The sequence below is a fragment of the Salvelinus fontinalis genome, chromosome 6 (assembly GCF_029448725.1).
Source record: "Salvelinus fontinalis isolate EN_2023a chromosome 6, ASM2944872v1, whole genome shotgun sequence".
NCBI classification, from domain to species: Eukaryota; Metazoa; Chordata; class Actinopteri; order Salmoniformes; family Salmonidae; genus Salvelinus; species Salvelinus fontinalis.
Window position 1 is genome coordinate 78,356,092 of NC_074670.1, and position 24,899 is coordinate 78,380,990.

The following is a 24,899-nucleotide window of genomic DNA, read 5'->3' on the forward strand; positions in this document are numbered from 1 at the left end:
ACAACATACAGTACATCATACAGTACATCATACAGTACATCATACAGCACATCATATGTTATGCAGTACATCATACATCACACGTTATACAGTACATCATACAACATTCAGTACATCATACAGTACATCATGCAGTACATCATACAACATTCAGTACATCATACAGTACATCATACAGTACATCATATGTTATGCAGTACATCATACATCACACGTTATACAGTACAACATACAGTACATCACACAGTACATCATACAGTACATCATACAATACATCATAAATCATACATTACATCATACATCATACAGTACATCACACAGTACATCATATCTTATGCAGTACATCATACATCACACGTTATACAGTACATCATACAACACACAGTACATTATACAGTACATCATACAATACATCATCCATCATACAATATATCATACATCATACAGTACATCATACAGTACATCATATGTTATGCAGTACATCATACATCACACGTTATACAGTACAACATACAGTACATCACACAGTACATCATACAGTACATCATACAATACATCATAAATCATACATTACATCATACATCATACAGTACATCACACAGTACATCATATCTTATGCAGTACATCATACATCACACGTTATACAGTACATCATACAACATACAGTACATTATACAGTACATCATATAGTACATCATACAATACATCATCCATCATACATTACATCATACATCATACAGTACATCACACAGTACATCATACATCATACAGTACATCATACATCATACAGTACATCATACAGTACATCATACATCACACGTTATACAGTACATCATACAGTACATCATACATCACACAGTACATCATACAGTACATCATACAGTACATCATACAAAATATAGTACATCATACAGCACATAATACATCATACAGAACAGCATACAGTACATCATACGTCATACAGTACATCATACATCATACAGTACATCATACAGTACATCATACAGTACATCATACATCACACGTTATACAGTACATCATACAACATACAGTACAGCATACAGTACATCATACATTATATCATACATCATACAGTACATCATACAGTACAGCATACAGTACATCATACGTCATACAGTACATCATACAGTACATCATACATCATACAGTACATCATACATCACACGTTATACAGTACATCATACAACATACAGTACATCATACAGCACATAATACATCATACAGTACATCATACAGTACATCATACATCACACGTTATACAGTACATCATACAACATACAGTACATCATACAGTACATAATACATCATACAGTACATCATACAGTACATCATACAGTACATCATACAAAATATAGTACATCATACAGTACATAATACATCATACAGAACAGCATACAGTACATCATACGTCATACAGTACATCATACATCTTACAGTACATCATACAGTACATCATACAGTACATCATACATCACACGTCATACAGTACATCATACAACATACAGTACATCATACAGCACATAATACATCATACAGTACATCATACAGTACATCATACAGTACATAATACATCATACAGTACATCATACAGTACATCATACAGTACATAATACATCATACAGTACATCATACAGTACATCATGCAGTACATCATACAGTACGTCTTACATAATACAGTACACCATACACTACATAATACAGTACATCATATGTAATACAGTACATCATCCATCATACAGTATACCATACATCATACAGTACATCATGCAGTACATCATACAGTACATCATACAGTACATCATACAGTACGTCTTACATAATACAGTACACCATACACTACATAATACAGTACATCATATGTAATACAGTACATCATCCATCATGCAGAATACCATACATCATACAGTACACCATTCATGATACAGTACACCATACACTACATCATACAGTACATCATATCTCATACAGTACATCATATATCATACAGTACATCATATGTCATACAAAACATCATACATCATACAGTACATCATACATCATATAGTACATCATACAACATACAGTACATCATACATCATACAGTACATCATACATCATACAGTACATCATACAGTACATCATACATAATACAGTACATCATACATCATATAGTACATCATACAACATACAGTACATCATACAACATACAGTACATCTTACAACATACAGTACATCATACAACATACAGTACATCATACATCATACAGTACATCATACAGTACATCATACATCATACAGTACATCATACATCATATAGTACATCATACAACATACAGTACATCATACATCATACAGTACATCATACAGTACATAACACAGTACATAATACACTACATCATACACTACATCATATGTTATACAGTACATCATATATCATGCAGTACATCATATATCATACAGTACATCATATGTTATACAGTAAATTATACGTTATACGGTACATCACCCACCATATAATACATCATACAGTACATCATACAGTACATCATACATGATACAGTACACCATACACTACATCATACAGTACATCATATGTAATACAGTACATCATCCATCATACAGTACATCATACATCATACAGTACATCATACATCATACAGTACATCATACAGTACATCATACATCATACAGTACATCGTACAGTACATCGTACATCATACAATACAGCATATGTTATGCAGTAGATGATGCATCACACAGTACATCATACATCATACAGTACACCATACACTACATCATATAGTATATTATACATTATACAGTACATCATATATCATACAGTACATCATCCATCATACAGTACATCATACATCATACAGTACATCATACATCATACAGTACATTATACAGTACATCATACAGTACATCATACATCATACAGTACATCATACAGTACATTATACAGTACATCATACAGTACATCATACAGTACATCATACAGTACATCATACATCATACAGTACATTATACAGTACATCATACAGTACAGCATACATCATACAGTACATCATACAGTACATTATACAGTACATCATACAGTACGTCATACATAATACAGTACACCATACACTACATCATACAGTACATCATATGTAATACAGTACATCATCCATCATACAGTATATTATACATCATACAGTACATCATACATCATACAGTACATCATACAGTACATCATACATAATGCAGTACACCATACACTACATCATACAGTACATCATATATCATACAGTACATCATATATCATACAGTACATCATATATCATACAATACATCATACATCATACAGTACATTATACAGTACATCATACATTATACAGTACACCATACACTACATCATACAGTACATCATATGTAATACAGTACATCATCCATCATACAGTACATCATACATCATACAGTACATCATACATCATACAGTACATTATACAGTACATCATACAGTACATCATACATCATACAGTACATCATACAGTACATCATACAGTACATCATACAGTACATCATACATCATACAGTACATCATACAGTACATCATACAGTACATCATACAGTACATCATACATCATACAGTACATCATACATTATACAGTACATCATACAGTACATCATACAGTACATCATACAGTAAATCATACATCATACAGTACATTATACAGTACATCATACAGTACAGCATACATCATACAGTACATCATACAGTACATTATACAGTACATCATACAGTACATCATACAGTACATTATACAGTACATTATACAGTACATCATGCAGTACATCATACAGTACATTATACAGTACATTATACAGCTCATTACATTCAGTAGAGTGAGACATTGTGAGGCCTCTTGTCAGTAGTCACAGTAGTTGTCTGACATGACTATATTTTAACCACAGGAGGTTGTTGGCACCTTAATTGAGGAGGACGGGCTCGTGATAATAGCTGGAGAGGAATGAGTGGAATGATGTCAAACACATGGTTTCTACAGTATGTGTTTGATGCCATTCCATTTGCTCCGTTCCAGCCATTATTATGAGCCTTCATCCCCTCAGCAGCCTCCACTGATTCTAACTGTACATGTAACTAACTATACACTGAGTGTACAAAACATTAAGAACACCTTCTCCTAATATTGGGTAGCACCCCCCCCCCCCCCCCCCCCCCCACGTTCCACCCCCCGTTCCACATCGATGGCCCATGTTGACTCCGATACTTCCCACAGTTGGGATTTGGCTTGATGTCCTTTGGGTGGTGGACCATTCTTGATACACACGGGAAACTGTTGAGCGTGAAAAACCCCAGCAGTGTTACAGTTCTTGGCACAAACCGGTGATCCTGGCACCTACTACCAGACCCCGTTCAAAGACACTGACATTTTGTCTCGCCCATTCATCCTCTGAATGCCGCACAACAACAACAAACAATCCTTCATTGTTTAACCTGTCTCACCCCCTTCATATACACTGCTTTAAGTGGATATAAAAACTGAGATCAACAAGGGATCATAGCTTTCACCTGGCCAGTCTATATTATGGAAAGAACAGGTGTTCTCAATATTGTGTACACTAACTGTACATGCCAGAGAAGATATATAATTTAGAGATCTCTCTTACAGTCCTGCCAAGGTGTATGAAATAAAGAACAGAATGGATGTGATTAAAAAGAAAATGGCAATTATATTATCAATGAAAACCCTTTTGATGACTGTGATGACGGGCATCAACCCTGTCTTTAATGAGACACAGTGATTTATGAGGACTGAGAAGACCACAACGCCCTGTTTTTTAAAGATTGGTTCACTTTTATGTACTGTTGGTTCAGTGAGAGAGGCATTGAGTGAATTATATAAAAGTGCCGTGTCCAAAGTGGTAGCCTATTCCCGAATAGAGTACCATTTGCTATTCCCTAAATAGTGCACTACACTTGACCTGGACCCGTAGGGGTCTGGTTAAAAGAAGCGCACTGCGTAGGGAATAGGGTGTTGTTTAGGATGTATGTAGGGAGTTTCCTGATTCTAAAGCTCTGCCCAGTGCCCTTCTGGCAACATCAATAGTTAATCATTGAACTGCACCCAGAAGCTACCCAGGTAGCGAAACATAGTGAACCACAGTGACACGTACCAAATGGCACCCTGTTCCCTATGTAGTGCACTACTTTTGACCAGGGCTCATAGGGCTCTGGTCAAAAGTAGTGCCCTATATAGGGGATAACGTGCCATTTGGTACGTTAGAGACATTGACACGGTCCTGCTGTATCTGGAGCACTGTCAGCAGAGATCAACACGAGGCTTTAAAATGATCTCAGCCAAATGACATGCAATATGTGCATTTTTACACACAATATGGACCGAAGAGGAATTTGGTTGAAAGGTATTCAATGCTGTTTGAACATCTATGCATGTTTATATGTATTTGTTATAATATAGGTCATATCTTATCAGTCAAATCTGTCTTTAAAAAAAAACAGACAAGGAAACAGAATACAGTACTACCACGCATTTCTTTAATTATCAGGCGCAACAATGTAACGTTCCTAAAACCATACAGTATTCATTGGATGGATGACCTATTGACCTATCGCATTGTAGAAGCGTTATACAAAAAAAAAAAAAAAACACTTCAAGTCTTCAATAGGTTGACAGTTAGACACATAGCCAAGCAGTTTCCTTTCTCTCACTTTCAATGTAAATACCACGAACAGTACAGAAGTTCTGTTTAAAAAAAGAAAGAAGAAAGGTTTGACATGAAGAAGACAGGCTAGCTGACACGGAGGTGACAGCACAGAGCTTTGGCTTCTGTTCCACTTCTTTAGAAATGCATCATTAGTTAGTGACAGGTGTACATGGTTAGCACCCTAAAATCACTTGAACCAAATTACATCTGCGATTACTTCAAGGAAGCTAGGAAGGCTGAACGGAACAGGGACTATGTGGGGAGGCTGTTGAGGTCATAGGTCACTTTGGCAGAGGAGTGGCAGCGGTGAGGGACAAACAGAGCAGACTGACTATCCCCACTGGGTTCAATGGGGATGCACGCACAGCACAGTTGACCGGTAGATTGACAGCTTCAGTTGGTGTTCTAGAGGGTTCTAGAAGCTCCACTGGTGTTCTAGAGCCTTCTGGAAGCCTGCCGGGTGGTTCTGGTTCTAGTCTTGTCCTCCACACAGCATCAGCAGGGTCTTACGGTAGTCTCCTGAGGTATCACCCTGAAAGAGGAAGCAACAGCTTTTTAGGAACTTAAAAACGAAAACAGTCTCCGTCCCAAATAGCCTATTTAGGAAACGGATTTTCAACACAAAATTGAACACATATTGAGAGGAAGGAGTATTTAGTGTCTCTTTTACTGAGTGTTTACGTTATTATATCACATATTATATAATTAAGCAATAAGGCCAGAGGGGGTGTGGTATATGGCCAATATACCACGGCTGAGGGCTGTTCTTACGCACAACGCAACGCGGAGTGCCTGGACACAGCCCTTAGACGTGGTATATTGGCCATATATCACAAACCTCCGAGGTGCCTTATTGCTATTATAAATTGGTTACCAACGTCATACCCGTGGTATACGGTCTGATATACCACGGCATTCAGCCAATCAGCATTCAGGGCTCGAACCACCCAGTTTATAACTTAGATTATATTGCATATTTTATAACTTAGATTATATCACACATCATATAGCTATATAAATATTATAAGTTATAAGTTATTCAGAGTGGCGGTACTAATCAGTGATGCAGCTCCCACAGTAAAAGCATTGTCAACTGAGTAACGTCACACAGACACATACAGTACCTCACAGAGACATACAGTACAGTACATCACAGAGCCACATACAGTACCTCACAGAGAAACACAGTACAATAACAGAGACACACACAGTACAGTACCTCACAGAGACACACACAGTACAGTACCTCACAGAGACACACACAGTACCTCACAAAGACATACAGTACAGTACCTCACAGAGACACATAAAGTACATCACAGAGACACATACAGTACAGTACCTGACAGAGACACACACAGTACAGGACATTAACAGAGACACACACAGTACAGTACAATAACAGAGACACACAGCACAGTACATCCCAGAGACACATGCAGTACCTCACAGAGACACACACAGTACAGTACCTCACAGAGACACACACAGTACAGCACAATAACAGAGACACACACAGTACAGTACAATAACAGAGACACACAGCACAGTACATCACAGAGACACATACAGTACCTCACAGAGACACACACAGGACAGTACCTCACAGAGACACACAGTACAGTACAATAACAGAGACACACACAGTACAGTACCTCACAGAGACACACACAGTACAGTACAATAACAGAGACACATTCAGTACCTCACAGAGACACATTCAGTACCTCACAGAGACACATACAGTACAGTACCATACAGAGACCCACACAGTACCTCACAGAGACACATACAGTACAGTACCTCACAGAGACACACACAGTAGCTCACAGAGACACATACAGTACAGTACATCACAGAGACACATACAGTACAGTACAATAACAGAGACAGACACAGTACCTCACAGAGACACACAGGGTTAGTGGAAAAACATTAATAGAAAGCAAAGAAGTTATCGCTTGTCAGAACCTAAGTTCAAAATTCATTTTGAAATACATTATTCATGCAAAACGGCATTTTACACAGTAATAAGAATGTCTCCAAATCGAGTTCGATTTTATTGTATTTTTATGGCACAACAACTGCATTGACAGCACGTGACACCTCCACTCTATCAACCGATCCGTCAATCAATCTCCACCATTCCATAATAGCTCTTCAAGTCAAATCAAATCAAATTTTATTTGTCACACGCGCCGAATACAACAGGTGTAGACCTTACCGTGAAAATGCTTACTTACAAGCCCTTAACTAACAATGCAGTTCAATATATACTAAATAAACTAAAGTAAAAATATCTAATAAAATCTAAAAGTAAAACAAGATAATTACATAACAATAACGAGGCTATATACATGGGGTACCGGTACCGAGTCAATGTCCGGGGGTACAGGTTAGATAAGATCATTTGTAAAGTGACTATGCATAGATAATAAACAGCGAGGAGCAGCAGTGTAAAAACAGGGGGTGGGTGGGGGGGGGGGTGGGGGGGCTATAATATAGGTCCTGGATGGCAGTAAACTTGGTCCCAAGTAATGTACTGGGCCGTACACACTACCCTCTGTAGCACCTTATGGTCAGATGCCGAGCAGTTGCCATACCAGGCGGTGATGCAACCGATCAGGATGCTCTCAATGGTGCAACTGTAGAACTTTCTGAGGCTCTGGGGACCCATGCCAAATCTATTCAGTCTCCTGAGGGGGAAAAAGTTTTGTCGTGCCCTCTTCACGATGTGAGTTTGTTGGGGATGTGGACACCAAGGGACTTGCAGCTCTCAACCTGCTCCACTACAGCCCCGTCGATGTTAATGGGGGCCTGTTCGGCACTCCTTTTCCTATAGTCCACGATCAGCTCCTTTGTCTTGCACACATTGAGAGAGAGGTTGTTGTCCTGGCACCACACTGCCAGGTCTCTGACCTCCTCCCTATAGGCTGTCTCATCGTTGTCGGTGATCAGGCCTACCACTGTTGTGTCGTCTGCAAACTTAATGATGGTGTTGGAGTCGTGCGTGGCCACGCAGTCGTGTACGAACAGGGAGTACAGGAGGGGACTAAGCACGCACCCCTGAGGGGCCCCTGTGTTAAGGATCAGCGTAGCAGATATGTTGTTGCCTACCCTTACCACCTGGGGGCGGCCCGTCAGGAAGTCCAGGATCCAGTTGCAGAGGGAGGTGTTTTGTCCCAGGGTCCTTAGCTTAGTGATGAGCTTTGTGGGCACTATGGTGTTGAACGATGAGCTGTAGTCAATGAACAGCATTCTCACATAGGTGTTCCTTTTGTCCAGGTGGGGAAGGGCAGTGTGGAGTGCAATTGAGATTGCATCATCTGTGGATCTGTTGGGGCGGTATGCAAATTGGAGTGGGCCTAGGGTTTCCGGCATGATGGTGTTGATGGGAGCCACAACCAGCCTTTCAAAGCATTTCATGGCTACTGACGTGAGTGCTACGGGGCGTTAATCATTTAGGCAGATTACCTTAGCGTTCTTCTTAGGCACAGGGACTACGGTGGTCTTCTTGAAACATGTTGGTATTACAGACTCGGTCAGGGAGAGGTTGAAAATGTCAGTGAAGACACTTGCCAGTTGGTCCGCGCATGCTTTCAGTAAACATGCTGGTAATCCTTCTGGCCCTACGGCTTTGTGAATGTTGACCTGTTTGAAGGTCTTGCTCACATCCGATGTTCAGAAGCTCTTTTCGGGTCATAAGAGACGGTAGCAGCAACATTATGTACATAAATGAGTTACAAACAATGCAAAACAAACTAACAAAATAGCACAGTTGGTAAGGAGCCCGTAAAATGGCAGCCGTCCCCTCCGGCTCCATTATCATATCCTCCTCTGGGACAAAGCTAATATCATAGACATTATTTAAAGGCCACCCTATCCTGCAGAAGTTATTACTGGGTGAGTGTCCCAAATGGAACCCTATTCTCTCCAGGACCCATAGGGTTGTGCACTACATAGGGTATAGGGTGACATTTAGTACACAACCCAGTTTGTTTTTCTACTTTGTTTTAATTTATTTTTTTATACATGTGAGAGCCAGTATAGATCTGTTATTGAGGCACTTCCTGCCTCGGCATCTCCTAGCCAATCACGCTTGGCGGCTTACATAGAGGAAGTCGAGCATGCTGGGGAAATTCCTAAACAGCTGTATTTTGGCAGCCGCAGCGCCAAAAGCCCCACCCAACACAGGAAGCTATAGAGAACCATTCCCCGTTCCACCCGTCTCAACCAAAAGAGGATGTGCAGCGGAGTAGTACGACAGAAAACAAGACAGACAGACAGACAGACAGACAGACAGACGCACGCACGCACGCACGCACGCACGCACGCACGCACACACCAGACAGTGCGAGGGTACAGGGACAAGTAAAGGGACATGTAAAGCACAGCAGACAGTAGACAGCATTGTGTTAATCGCCATGTAAAATATAAAAACTTAAAACCATAGTTTCTACCTGGATGAATTCATGGAGAGAGCAGTCGTGAGTCTCCTTGAACTCTTTGCGAATATTGAAAAGGTCGACTTCGCTGCGTGAGACCATGATGCGGATGAGAGCCCTGTCGTCTGTGCCCATTCCCTGCAGAGAGGAAAGAGCGACATGGTTATCCATATAGCTGGATCCCTAGTATTCACTGTTGATGTATCAACATCTATACTCTTACTGGGGTCCACACAAACACAACACAAAACACAACACACAATACAAAACACAAAACAAAACAAACACAATACAAAACAAACACAACACAAAACACAATAGAGAATAAAAAACAAACACAACACACAATACAAACACAAAACATAATACAAAACAAACACAACACAAAACACAATAGATAATAAAAAACAAACACAACACACAATACAAACACAATACATAATACAAAACAAACACAACACAAAACACAATAGATAATAAAAAACAAACACAACACACAATACAAACACAATACATAATACAAAACAAACACAAAACACAACAGAAACACAACACAAAACACAATACAACACAAAACACAAAAACAATACAAACACAAAACAATCACAATACAAAACACAACACACAATACAAACACAAAACATAATACAAAACAAACACAATACAAAACAAACACAAAACACAACAGAAACACAACACAAAACACAATACAAAACACAACACACAATACAAACACAAAACATAATACAAAACAAACACAATACAAAACAAACACAAAACCCACAACACAAAACACAACACAAAACACAACACCAAACACAATACAAAACCCACCACAACACAAAACACAATACAAAACACAATACAAACTACAATAAAAAACACAATACTAAACACAATAACAAACACAATACAAAACACACACAAAACACAACACCAAACACAACAAAAAACACAACAAAATACAAACAATAAAAAACACACACAAAACACAACACCAAACACAACAAAAAACACAACACAATACAAACAATAAAAAACACAACACAAAACACAATACAAAACACAGCACACAATACAAAACACAACACAACACAAAACACAATACAAACACAAAACATAATACAAAACAAACACAATACAAAACAAACACAACACAACACACAATACAAACATAATAAAAAACAATCACATTACAAAACAAACACAACACAAAACACAAAACGCAATACAAAACATAATACAAAACAAACACAAAACACAACACAAACAAAAAGCACAATACAATACACAACACACAACAAAATACAACACACAACACAAAACACAATACAACACAAAAACAATACAAACACAAAACAATCACAATACAAAACAATCACATTACAAAACAAACACAACACAAAACCAAAAACGCAATACAAAACATAATACAAAACAAACACAAAACACAACACAAACAAAAAACACAATACAATACACAACACACAAGAAAATACAACACACAACACAAAACACAATACAACACAAAAACAATACAAACACAAAACAATCACAATACAAAACAAACACAACACAAAACACAAAACCCACAACACAACACAAAACAAAACCCACAATACAAAACACAATAACAAACAAAACACAACACAACACAAAACACAACACAAAACACAGCACAAAACACATACAAACACAAAACTTAATACCAAATAATCACAATACAAAACACAATACAAAACCAACACAAAACACAATACATAACACAACACACACAACACAAAACACAATACAAACACAAAACATAATACAAAACAATCACATTACAAAACACAATACAAAACAAACACAAAACAACACACAACACAAAACAAAACCCACAACACAAAACACAATAAAAAACACAATAACAAACACAATAAAAACCACAATACAGAACACATAGTACATAGCCTACCAGGTAGACATAAACAACAACATGAACTGCTCAGAGAATCCCTTCCCTGCTAGTACTAACAGCTAGCCTCGTAAAAACTGCATTTAGCTAGCTATCCACAGGCCAGTGAAATATAGTGGGACTGCAATGGGAGCCATTTTGTAACAGAAGACAAAATAGACCTACCTTCATGGCTTTGTACAGGCGCTCAGCAAAGTAACTAGGCTGGTTCTTTACACTCCGAACTGCAGAGAGAAAGAGAGATATGATAGGTCAACAAAAACGAAATATTACAATACCCAAACCTGTAAGATGTAATTTGTCAACAGCCTCAATGGCCTATACTCCACCCTGGAGTCAAGGGCCTAAATAGGTAAGTACGTAAGTAAGCAGTCTATGCACAACAATCCTTACCTATGCCATACATGGCCTGTTTCACGTCTCCAGACATCTCCTTCTTGATGATCTGTTCAATGTCCTTATTGCTGCATCGGACAAACTCTTGGAACACTGAAAAACAGAAATGACATGCCAATCATCGATCGCAAAAGCCAGATATTGAGGCTTGTGTACCCAATAATATGTCTATCTAATACCGCATTAGTGCTAAAAGAGTGTTTCTCTGGTACCTCTCCTGAGATGAGGTCAGTAGTGATAAACAGTGTTTCTCTGGTACCTCTCTGAGATGTGGTCAGTAGTGATAAACAGTGTTTCTCTGGTACCTCTCCTGAGATGTGGTCAGTAGTGATAAACAGTGTTTCTCTGGTAACTCTCCTGAGATGAGGTCAGTAGTGATAAACAGTGTTTCTCTGGTAACTCTCTGAGATGTGGTCAGTAGTGATAAACAGTGTTTCTCTGGTACCTGTCCTGAGATGTGGTCAGTAGTGATAAACAGTGTTTCTCTGGTACCTCTCCTGAGATGAGGTCAGTAGTGATAAACAGTGTTTCTCTGGTAACTCTCCTGAGATGTGGTCAGTAGAGATAAACAGTGTTTCTCTGGTAACTCTCCTGAGATGTGGTCAGTAGAGATAAACAGTGTTTCTCTGGTAACTCTCCTGAGATGTGGTCAGTAGTGATAAACAGTGTTTCTCTGGTAACTCTCCTGAGATGTGGTCAGTAGTGATAAACAGTGTTTCTCTGGTAACTCTCTGAGATGAGGTCAGTAGAGATAAACAGTGTTTCTCTGGTAACTCTCCTGAGATGTGGTCAGTAGAGATAAACAGTGTTTCTCTGGTAACTCTCCTGAGATGTGGTCAGTAGTGATAAACAGTGTTTCTCTGGTAACTCTCTGAGATGTGGTCAGTAGAGATAAACAGTGTTTCTCTGGTAACTCTCCTGAGATGAGGTCAGTAGTGATACACAGTGTTTCTCTGGTAACTCTCTGAGATGTGGTCAGTAGAGATAAACAGTGTTTCTCTGGTACCTCTCCTGAGATGTGGTCAGTAGTGATAAACAGTGTTTCTCTGGTACCTCTCTGAGATGTGGTCAGTAGAGATAAACAGTGTTTCTCTGGTAACTCTCCTGAGATGTGGTCAGTAGTGATAAACAGTGTTTCTCTGGTAACTCTCTGAGATGTGGTCAGTAGAGATAAACAGTGTTTCTCTGGTAACTCTCCTGAGATGAGGTCAGTAGTGATAAACAGTGTTTCTCTGGTAACTCTCTGAGATGTGGTCAGTAGTGATAAACAGTGTTTCTCTGGTAACTCTCTGAGATGAGGTCAGTAGTGATAAACAGTGTTTCTCTGGTACCTCTCCTGAGATGTGGTCAGTAGTGATAAACAGTGTTTCTCTGGTACCTCTCCTGAGATGTGGTCAGTAGTGATAAACAGTGTTTCTCTGGTAACTCTCTCTGAGATGTGGTCAGTAGTGATAAACAGTGTTTCTCTGGTAACTCTCCTGAGATGTGGTCAGTAGTGATAAACAGTGTTTCTCTGGTACCTCTCCTGAGATGTGGTCAGTAGTGATAAACAGTGTTTCTCTGGTAACTCTCTCTGAGATGTGGTCAGTAGTGATAAACAGTGTTTCTCTGGTAACTCTCTCTGAGATGTGGTCAGTAGTGATAAACAGTGTTTCTCTGGTACCTCTCCTGAGATGTGGTCAGTAGTGATAAACAGTGTTTCTCTGGTAACTCTCCTGAGATGAGGTCAGTAGAGATAAACAGTGTTTCTCTGGTAACTCTCCTGAGATGAGGTCAGTAGTGATAAACAGTGTTTCTCTGGTAACTCTCCTGAGATGAGGTCAGTAGTGATACACAGTGTTTCTCTGGTACCTCTCCTGAGATGTGGTCAGTAGTGATAAACAGTGTTTCTCTGGTAACTCTCCTGAGATGTGGTCAGTAGTGATAAACAGTGTTTCTCTGGTACCTCTCCTGAGATGAGGTCAGTAGTGATAAACAGTGTTTCTCTGGTAACTCTCCTGAGATGTGGTCAGTAGTGATAAACAGTGTTTCTCTGGTAACTCTCCTGAGATGTGGTCAGTAGTGATAAACAGTGTTTCTCTGGTAACTCTCCTGAGATGTGGTCAGTAGAGATAAACAGTGTTTCTCTGGTACCTCTCCTGAGATGAGGTCAGTAGTGATAAACAGTGTTTCTCTGGTACCTCTCCTGAGATGAGGTCAGTAGTGATAAACAGTGTTTCTCTGGTACCTCTCCTGAGATGTGGTCAGTAGTGATAAACAGTGTTTCTCTGGTACCTCTCCTGAGATGTGGTCAGTAGTGATAAACAGTGTTTCTCTGGTACCTCTCCTGAGATGTGGGAAGCTCCTGGTACAGAGGATACTCATGAACTTAATCTCCATGTCGTCAGAGTCTTCGTTACAGGCATCGGCCAGTTCCTGAAAAGAGCATCAACAATATTCCACAATAAACCCCATTGAAAATGGAACGAGCGCGAGCCATGTTGCATGATGTACTCACCTGGGCGTCCACCAGTGCTCTGTCACAGTCGGCTGGACCCTGCTCTCTCGCCCCCTGAGGGGAGGAAGAGCACAACAGGTATTTTTTTTAATGTAGACTTCACTCACTCCTATAGAATATATATGGACGGCCATATTATGGCTCTTTGTTTTGTAGACGTATGAGGAAATAAACGTTACCTGCACCAGCGATGTGAGGATCTGACTGAAGCGTCCTGAGGTGTCCGACTGGATAGCTTCTTCCATACTCTTCTTATAGCCTGCAAGACATCAGACCAAGATTAATACATGGTTATTATTCATGAATCATAGGTGTTTATAGCTACAGTAACGATCAGCGCTTCAGCGGGTTATGGCTTAGTAACAGCTACCAGAACAACTGGCTCCCCCTAAAGGCAACAATAGGTACCACAGGTGAAAGAACAAATAAAATGATATTTTTTATTTGAGGCGTACACATATTTTGCAAATGTTGTTGCCGGTACAGAAAAAATGTATTTGTATTCTAGCTCCAACAGTGCAGTAATATCTAATGCTTGTGTTTCTAGCTCCAACAGTACAGTAATACCTAATGCTTGTGTTTCTAGCTCCAACAGCGCAGTAATATCTAATGCTTGTGTTTCTAGCTCCAACAGTACAGTAATACCTAATGCTTGTGTTTCTAGCTCCAACAGCGCAGTAATATCTAATGCTTGTGTTTCTAGCTCCAACAGTACAGTAATACCTAATGCTTGTGTTTCTAGCTCCAACAGCGCAGTAATACCTAATGCTTGTGTTTCTAGCTCCAACAGTAATATATAATGCTTGTGTTTCTAGCTCCAACAGTACAGTAATACCTAATGCTTGTGTTTCTAGCTCCAACAGTACAATAATACCTAATGCTTGTGTTTCTAGCTCCAACAGTACAATAATACCTAATGCTTGTGTTTCTAGCTCCAACAGTAATACAAAATGCTTGTGTTTCTAGCTCCAACAGTAATACATAATGCTTGTGTTTCTAGCTCCAACAGTACAGTAATATCTAATGCTTGTGTTTCTAGCTCCAACAGTACAGTAATATCTAATGCTTGTGTTTCTAGCTCCAACAGTACAGTAATATCTAATGCTTGTGTTTCTAGCTCCAACAGTACAGTAATATATAATGCTTGTGTTTCTAGCTTCAACAGTACAATAATACCTAATGCTTGTGTTTCTAGCTCCAACAGTACAGTAATACATAATGCTTGTGTTTCTAGCTCCAACAGTACAGTAATACATAATGCTTGTGTTTCTAGCTCCAACAGTACAGTAATACCTAATGCTTGTGTTTCTAGCTCCAACAGTACAATAATACCTAATGCTTGTGTTTCTAGCTCCAACAGTACAGTAATACATAATGCTTGTGTTTCTAGCTCCAACAGTACAGTAATACATAATGCTTGTATTTCTAGCTCCAACAGTACAGTAATATCTAATGCTTGTGTTTCTAGCTTCAACAGTACAGTAATACATAATGCTTGTATTTCTAGCTCCAACAGTACAGTAATACATAATGCTTGTGTTTCTAGCTCCAACAGTACAGTAATACATAATGCTTGTGTTTCTAGCTCCAACAGTACAGTAATACCTAATGCTTGTGTTTCTAGCTCCAACAGTACAGTAATATATAATGCTTGTGTTTCTAGCTCCAACAGTAATACATAATGCTTGTGTTTCTAGCTCCAACAGTACAGTAATACATAATGCTTGTGTTTCTAGCTCCAACAGTACAATAATACCTAATGCTTGTGTTTCTAGCTCCAACAGTAATACATAATGCTTGTGTTTCTAGCTCCAACAGTACAGTAATACATAATGATTGTGTTTCTAGCTCCAACAGTACAGTAATATCTAATGCTTGTGTTTCTAGCTCCAACAGTAATATCTAATGCTTGTGTTTCTAGCTCCAACAGTACAGTAATATCTAATGATTGTGTTTCTAGCTCCAACAGTAATATCTAATGCTTGTGTTTCTAGCTCCAACAGTACAGTAATATCTAATGATTGTGTTTCTAGCTCCAACAGTACAGTAATATCTAATGATTGTGTTTCTAGCTCCAACAGTACAGTAATATCTAATGATTGTGTTTCTAGCTCCATCAGTGCAGTAATACAGTACCTAGCAACACAAAACAATACACACTAATACCCCCAGAATTAAAAGAAAGAAATTAAGAAATATCAGAACGAGCTGCAATATCAATAAATACTGTATGTATATAATGGTGGATATAGACAGTATGGACAGTAGTTATATAGGATGGTGAGTATAGACAGTAGTTATATAGGATGGTGTGTATAGACAGTAGTTATATAGGATGGTGTGTATATACAGTGTAGACAGTAGTTATATAGGATGGTGTGTATAGACAGTAGTTTTATAGGATGGTGTGTATAGACAGTATAGTCAGTAGTTATATAGGATGGTGTGTATAGACAGTAGTTATATAGGCTGGTGTGTATAGACAGTAGTTATATAGGATGATGTGTATAGACAGTAGTTATATAGGATGGTGTGTATAGACAGTAGTTATATAGGATGGTGTGTATAGACAGTGTAGACAGTAGTTATATAGGATGGTGTGTGTAGACAGTAGTTATATAGGATGGTGTGTATAGACAGTAGTTATATAGGATGGTGTGTATAGACAGTATAGACAGTAGTTATATAGGATGGTGTGTATAGACAGTATAGACAGTAGTTATATAGGATGGTGTGTGTATAGACAGTATAGACAGTAGTTATATAGGATGGTGAGTATAGACAGTATAGACAGTAGTTATATAGGATGGTGAGTATAGACAGTAGTTATATAGGATGGTGAGTATAGACAGTAGTTATATAGGATGGTGAGTATAGACAGTAGTTATATAGGATGGTGTGTATAGACAGTAGTTATATAGGATGGTGTGTATAGACAGTGTAGACAGTAGTTATATAGGATGGTGTGTGTAGACAGTAGTTATATAGGATGGTGAGTATAGACAGTAGTTATATAGGATGGTGAGTATAGACAGTAGTTATATAGGATGATGTGTATAGACAGTAGTTATATAGGATGGTGTGTATAGACAGTATAGACAGTAGTTATATAGGATGGTGTGTATAGACAGTATAGACAGTAGTTATATAGGATGGTGTGTATAGACAGTAGTTATATAGGATGGTGTGTGTAGACAGTAGTTATATAGGATGGTGTGTATAGACAGTAGTTATATAGGATGGTGTGTATAGACAGTATAGACAGTAGTTATATAGGATGATGTGTATAGACAGTAGTTATATAGGATGGTGTGTATAGACAGTATAGACAGTAGTTATATAGGATGGTGTGTATAGACAGTATAGACAGTAGTTATATAGGATGGTGTGTATAGACAGTAGTTATATAGGATGGTGTGTATAGACAGTGTAGACAGTAGTTATATAGGATGGTGTGTATAGACAGTAGTTATATAGGATGGTGTGTATAGACAGTAGTTATATATGATGGTGTGTATAGACAGTAGTTATATAGGATGGTGTGTCTAGACAGTAGTTATATAGGATGGTGTGTATAGACAGTATAGACAGTAGTTATATAGGATGGTGTGTATAGACAGTAGTTATATAGGATGGTGTGTATAGACAGTAGTTATATAGGATGGTGTGTATAGACAGTAGTTATATAGGATGGTGTGTATAGACAGTAGTTATATAGGATGGTGTGTATAGACAGTAGTTATATAGGATGGTGTGTACTTGGTGGAGGCTGGCTAGTGGTGACTGTGTAACAGTGATGGCCTGTGTGGCAACAACCACTGCTTATAACACAGACTAGAGGGCTATTATTATTATGGAGTGTGCTATAGGCCTCACCAGCCCGGTAGGCAGCGTTCATGGCATGGATCTCCCCGTTGCTCCTGGTTACCAGGATCTCAATCAGAGAATGTTCGTCTGTCCCCGCCCCCTGGCAAAATATGGAAATAATTAGTGTGACTCCCGGAATAGGAATGAGATGTTGTCATTCTGGTTTGTTTGAGCAGCCAAACATTGCATGTATTCTAAATGCTGGGATTTACATTTGAGAATCTTTGGATTTAGTCAACACGGAAACCCCTACCTTGGTCAACACTGTGTCTGCCAGTCTGACTCAATAATGGGTCTCCCTCTCCCTCTCCCTCTCCCTCTCCCTCTCCCTCTCCCTCTCTCTCTCTCTCTCTCTCTCTCTCATCAACATTGCCAAAGTAAGTGAAGTAGATAATAAACAAAAGTGAAATAAACAATACAAATGAACAGTAAACATTACACTCACAGAAGTTTCATTTCAAATGCCATATTATGTCTATATATTCTCTCTCCTCTCCTCTCCTCTCCTCTCCTCTCCTCTCCTGTTCTTGTCGAAAGGCACATTTTTTTTTTTTATTCCTAGTTTGTCATATCGGTCTCAAACATAAATCCACCCACTGGAGAAAGAATCTGTAGAATCTGCATGTCCCTTGTCTGCGGAACATACTAAATATGTATCACACAGAACAGACAATGTTATCTCATACTAAGACTTGTCTACTAGATATGTATCACACAGAACAGACAATGTTATCTCATACTAAGACTTGTCTACTAGATATGTATCACACAGAACAGATGATGTTATCTCATACTAAGACTTGTCTACTAGATATGTATCACACAGAACAGACAATATTATCTCATACTAAGACTTGTCTACTAGATATGTATCACACAGAACAGACAATGTTATCTCATACTAAGACTTGTCTACTAGATATGTATCACACAGAACAGACAATGTTATCTCATACTAAGACTTGTCTACTAGATATGTATCACACTGAGAGATCCACCATCTCCACAAACATTCAGTGTTTCTATACAGTTCTATATATTATATACATTGACCGCCACCTCCTCCTACCTCCATCGCTTTCCTCATCATCTTGGCGTCAAACTCAGCGGGCGTCAGCATCAGGCCGATAATCAGCCTCTCCAGGTTCTTAGAGAGCTCAGACTTCAGATCCTTCATCAGGTCCTATAGGAGAGGTCATAGTTAACACACAGAACAGAAGACCATCTTATCCTGTGTACATCTGTAGCCCATGTGTGGAACTACTGGCACAAAATGGCTGCTGTGCATCGCCCACTCACTGGAATGACGCCATCACATTCCAGCACACTGATTGAGTTTTGGATACGGTGGGTTTCACAGTACAATGTAAAGCGCGAGTGTCGGGGGATGTCTGTCTTACCCTGCCGAGGATGGACTTAAAGGCCTGTCTGATCTCCTGTCTCTGCTCGTTGCTCCTGTTAGCCACAATGTTAATGATGACGTCTTCATCTGTGCCTGAAGACATGATGGGAACAATGGTTATAAATACCTGTTTTTATCAAACACTTCCACATATATGTTTAATACAATATCCTATGATGTATGAAGAACAACAATGTCATTAACACGGTTAGAGTGAAGTACCAAAGCCTTTCATGGCTTTCCTCAGGTTCTGAGCATCATCAGCCGGGTCAAAATCACTGGCAGGACGGATAGTTGGTCTGAGCTGAAGAAGAGAGGATGAGAAGGGGCAGGGGTCAAATCAGATATAGTACACACACACACACAGACACACACAGCGAGCCAGCCAGCCAGCCAGCCAGCCAGCCAGCCAGACAAACAGCCAGCCAGACAGACAGCCAGCCAGCCAGACAGACAGACAGCCAGACAGACAGGACAGACTTCAAAGGGTCAGAGCAGCAAACATGCACAGATGTGCAGTCCAGGAACAATCTCAGACTGAGTGTTGTCACGGGAACCAAATATCAATTCATCTTCTATCACTATTGTTTAGTTTATGATCAGAAGTCCTGGAGGGAGGCCTCGAAAACAACCAAAATCAGAGTATGTTTGTGCGTGTCTGTGTGTCCATGTCTGCACAGGATCATTGTAACAGGAACTGTCTGTATTTCAACAGTGTAATTAGTGAAATGTTGTGAAGGGGGGGTTGAGGAGCCACAGCAAGGAAAGAGATGGTAGAGTTATCAGCGCGGGTTGAGGGGCCACAGCCAGGGAAGAGATGGTAGAGTTATCAGCGCGGGTTGAGGGGCCACAGCCAGGGAAGAGATCCTTGTAAAGGTAATGAGATGCATGCCAGAGGACAGAACAAACATGCAATCTATACTATAAGCAACTCTGAAATGGCACCCAATATAGTGGGCTGTTTTTGAGGGGCAAAATTAGCAAAACAAATGTGTGCCAAATGGAACCCTATAAAGTGCACTAGTTTTGATCAGAGCCCAATTAGTGCACTACATAGGGCCATTTAGGACACAGATTGAATGGGGGGAATAGAGTGCCATTTGTGAGTAGACGGCAGAGGGCAGAGGGCCGAACCTGAACTTTGGTCATGGCACTTGTTTCCCACATCTTGTAGGCTAGCTGAGCTGCCTCTGGGAAGAACTCTCCTGCTAGGCTGCAATGACCAATTATATACCAATGAGTCAAGGAGTACGGAACACAGTGAATCACAAAAACAGACAGCGGTTTATAAGCCTATCTGGGCTGGGCATCCTGAAGATAAAAGACACTGTAATAATACAATGTATCTAATTGAATCTAACCATGAGTCAACATAACAGCCCCAACAACAAAACCACAGAGCTAACCCTGACTAGGGCTGTTGCGGTGACCGTATTACCGAGTCATGAAGGCAGTCAAATTCCACGTGACCGTAATTAGGCTTCTCCAAGCTCTGATGCTGCTGATGGTCATAAGTAGGCCACCAAACTTGATCACTGCCTTGTACTCTGCCCTCTATTGTCCCTCTAATCACTCTGACATCATTGCAAATGTCATGGAAAATCTAATCAAACACTTCATGAGAACCCATGAGCTCATGTTGCGCAACATTTCTATAGGCTATGCAATTGCGCGAGAAAACAGAGTGATGGCCTCTATTAAAAAGAGGAGGATCGCATCAGCTTTCTATAGGCTAGGCCTGCTATATTTATTTCCCAACTTTCCTAATATTATATTGTATTCTTCATACTATTAAATAATATAAAATAATGCCACGGAATTGTAAACAAATCTTGTCTGCTAAATGAACTAGAGTACCCCACAGCCGTATGCATAGCCAGATCAGGGCTTAACATGAGGACAACTCAGAGTATGATATTCTGTTCTTCTGAAATAGACTACGTTTTCTTCATATCATGTTTCTTTTGACCTGTCTAAAATAAACAATGGATTTATTGTGAAGGTGTAGGCTATATTACATGGATTTATTAGACTTTTTAAAATGTAGATGTTCCAAAGGTCAGCCTCAGTGACTTGTAGGCTGTGTGTGGAAGCCAGAAGATGTTAAATGTGTTTCTGTTAATTAACAGGTCAGTTACTGAGACTGACTGTTATTTGCTTGACAATCACCGGCTGACGAAATTTCATGACAGCCACAGCCCCAACCCCCCCAACAACAAAACCAGAGCTAACCCTGACCCCCCCAACAACAAAACCAGAGCTAACCCTGACCCCCCCAACAACAAAACCAGAGCTAACCCTGACCCCCCCCAACAACAAAACCAGAGCTAACCCTGACCCCCCCAACAACAAAGCCAGAGCTAACCCTGACCCCCCCCAACAACAAAACCAGAGCTAACCCTGACCCCCCCAACAACAAAACCAGAGCTAACCCTGACCCCCCCCAACAACAAAACCAGAGCTAACCCTGACCCCCCCAACAACAAAACCAGAGCTAACCCTGACCCCCCCCAACAACAAAACCAGAGCTAACCCTGACCCCCCCCCCAACAACAAAACCAGAGCTAACAAGGGGATTTATGGCGGATTTTAAGATGAAATCATCAACCCTGTTACGGTCAGCTTTTCACAGTCAGCCTTGTTGCTATATTTGGCACTGAATAGTCATTTATTTATTTTTACTTCTTGAGATGGGAAAACATGTTTTTTATTAAATTGAACGTGTGCTCTTTATGAAAGAATGTAAAAACAAAAAATAGGTGAATTCAAAAGTTTATTTTTAACCAAGTCAGAATTTAATTGTTGGAACAACCCAGCTGTAGCCCGAGCCTACACTAGCCTGGTCACAGGTCTGTTTGTACTCTTGCCAACTTCATTGCTGTCCTTGTCAAGCCAAACATCATGTTGGCATGACAATAAGTGACATGCACCCTTTAGGCTTGCCCTTTGAGAGTTATATATTAACAGTATTTCTCCTCTGACTCATTCCTGAACTATGACAACATTTAATTCTAAATTCTCTCACTTTTCAGTGAAGCTTTGGGTTTCAGCTCTTTGGCTTAATGTTTCCTCAGAAAAGGCATTATTAAATCTGCCAAATGTGAATAAATTGAGATGGTGCAATGTCTCCCCCAAGTGGTGTACATGAATTACTGCAAAACACAGTCATGATGAGCTCTATCAATCAGCAATAACTAACTTACTCATCATCTCCTCCACACAGGGCGAGCAGAGTCCTCTTGTAATCTCCTGATGTGTCTTCCTGTTGGGTAGAAGACCAGACAGAACATTAAGATACCATGTTAAAAGATATACAGAGATATGTACAGATAAACAGAAAGCTACTTAGACAGACAAGGAAACATGCAGATAGACAGAGATATCAGATATACAGGAGATAGAGAGGGAGATATACAGATAGAGAGTTAGTTAGATAGACAGGGATTACAGATAGACAGATAGTTAGTTAGATAGACAGATAGACAGAGAGTTAGTTAGATATACAGATAGACAGATAGTTAGAACGACAGATAGACAGGGAGATATATAGATAGTTAGTTAAGTAGATAGACATATAGCTAGTTAGGTAGGCAGATAGCTATTTAGATATACAGATAGCTAGTTAGATATACATATAGCTAGTTAGATAGACAGGGATATATGCAGATAGACAGATAGTACGATAGACACATAGATAGTTAGATATACAGATATCTAGTTAAATAGACAGATATAGAGGGAGATATACAGAAAGACAGATAGCTAGTTAAATAGACAGACATAGAGGGAGATATACAGAAAGACAGATAGCTAGTTAGATAGACAGACATAGAGGGAGATATACAGAAAGACAGATATCTAGTTAAATAGACAGACATAGAGGGAGATATACAGAAAGACAGGTAGCTAGTTAGATAGACAGATATAGAGGGAGATATACAGAAAGACAGATAGCTAGTTAAATAGACAGATATAGAGGGAGATATACAGAAAGACAGATATCTAGTTAAATAGACAGGGAGATATGAAGATAGACAGATATCTAGTTAAATAGACAGACATAGAGGGAGGTATACAGAAAGACAGGTAGCTAGTTAGATAGACAGGGAGATATGAAGATAGACAGATATATAGTTAAACAGATGGCTATTTAGATAGACAGCTAGTTAGATAGACAGAGAAATATACAGATAGCTAGTTAGATAGATTGGGAGATATACAGATAGCTAGTTAGATAGATAGATAGATAGATAGATAGATAGATAGATTGATAGATAGATAGATAGATAGATAGGGAGATGTGCCGATATACAGATAGCTTGTTAGACAGCTAGTTACAGTAGATAGACAGATAGCTAGTTAGAGTAAATATACAGATAACAGGTTAGATAGACAGATACAGTGAGGCAAAAACGTATTTAGTCAGCCACCAATTGTGCAAGTTCTCCCACTTAAAAAGATGAGAGGCCTGTAATTTTCATCATAGGTACACTTCAACTATGACAGACAAAATGAGGAAAAAAAATCAGAAAATCACATTGTAGGATTTTTTATGAATTTATTTGCAAATTATGGTGGAAAATAAGTATTTGGCCAATAACA

The 24,899-nt window shown here is 39.3% G+C and overlaps 1 protein-coding gene across 1 annotated transcript in view; it reads right to left on the reverse strand.

Annotated features, from left to right (window-relative positions):
• Positions 1-5,541: 5,541 nt before the first annotated feature.
• The window catches only part of LOC129858506 (annexin A6-like), a 34,010-nt gene continuing 14,652 nt past the window's right edge, over positions 5,542-24,899 (reverse strand). Inside the window, exons 13-25 of the mRNA XM_055927794.1 lie at positions 23,501-23,559; positions 21,432-21,510; positions 20,520-20,601; positions 20,296-20,390; positions 19,965-20,078; positions 18,905-18,995; positions 15,208-15,287; positions 15,029-15,082; positions 14,853-14,946; positions 12,529-12,624; positions 12,301-12,359; positions 10,194-10,316; positions 5,542-6,265 (exon numbers count right to left, since the gene is read on the reverse strand). Of these exons, the coding sequence (XP_055783769.1) occupies positions 6,206-6,265; positions 10,194-10,316; positions 12,301-12,359; positions 12,529-12,624; positions 14,853-14,946; positions 15,029-15,082; positions 15,208-15,287; positions 18,905-18,995; positions 19,965-20,078; positions 20,296-20,390; positions 20,520-20,601; positions 21,432-21,510; positions 23,501-23,559 (1,086 nt within the window). The 3' untranslated portion in view covers positions 5,542-6,205. The remainder of the gene's footprint in view (positions 6,266-10,193; positions 10,317-12,300; positions 12,360-12,528; positions 12,625-14,852; positions 14,947-15,028; positions 15,083-15,207; positions 15,288-18,904; positions 18,996-19,964; positions 20,079-20,295; positions 20,391-20,519; positions 20,602-21,431; positions 21,511-23,500; positions 23,560-24,899) is intronic.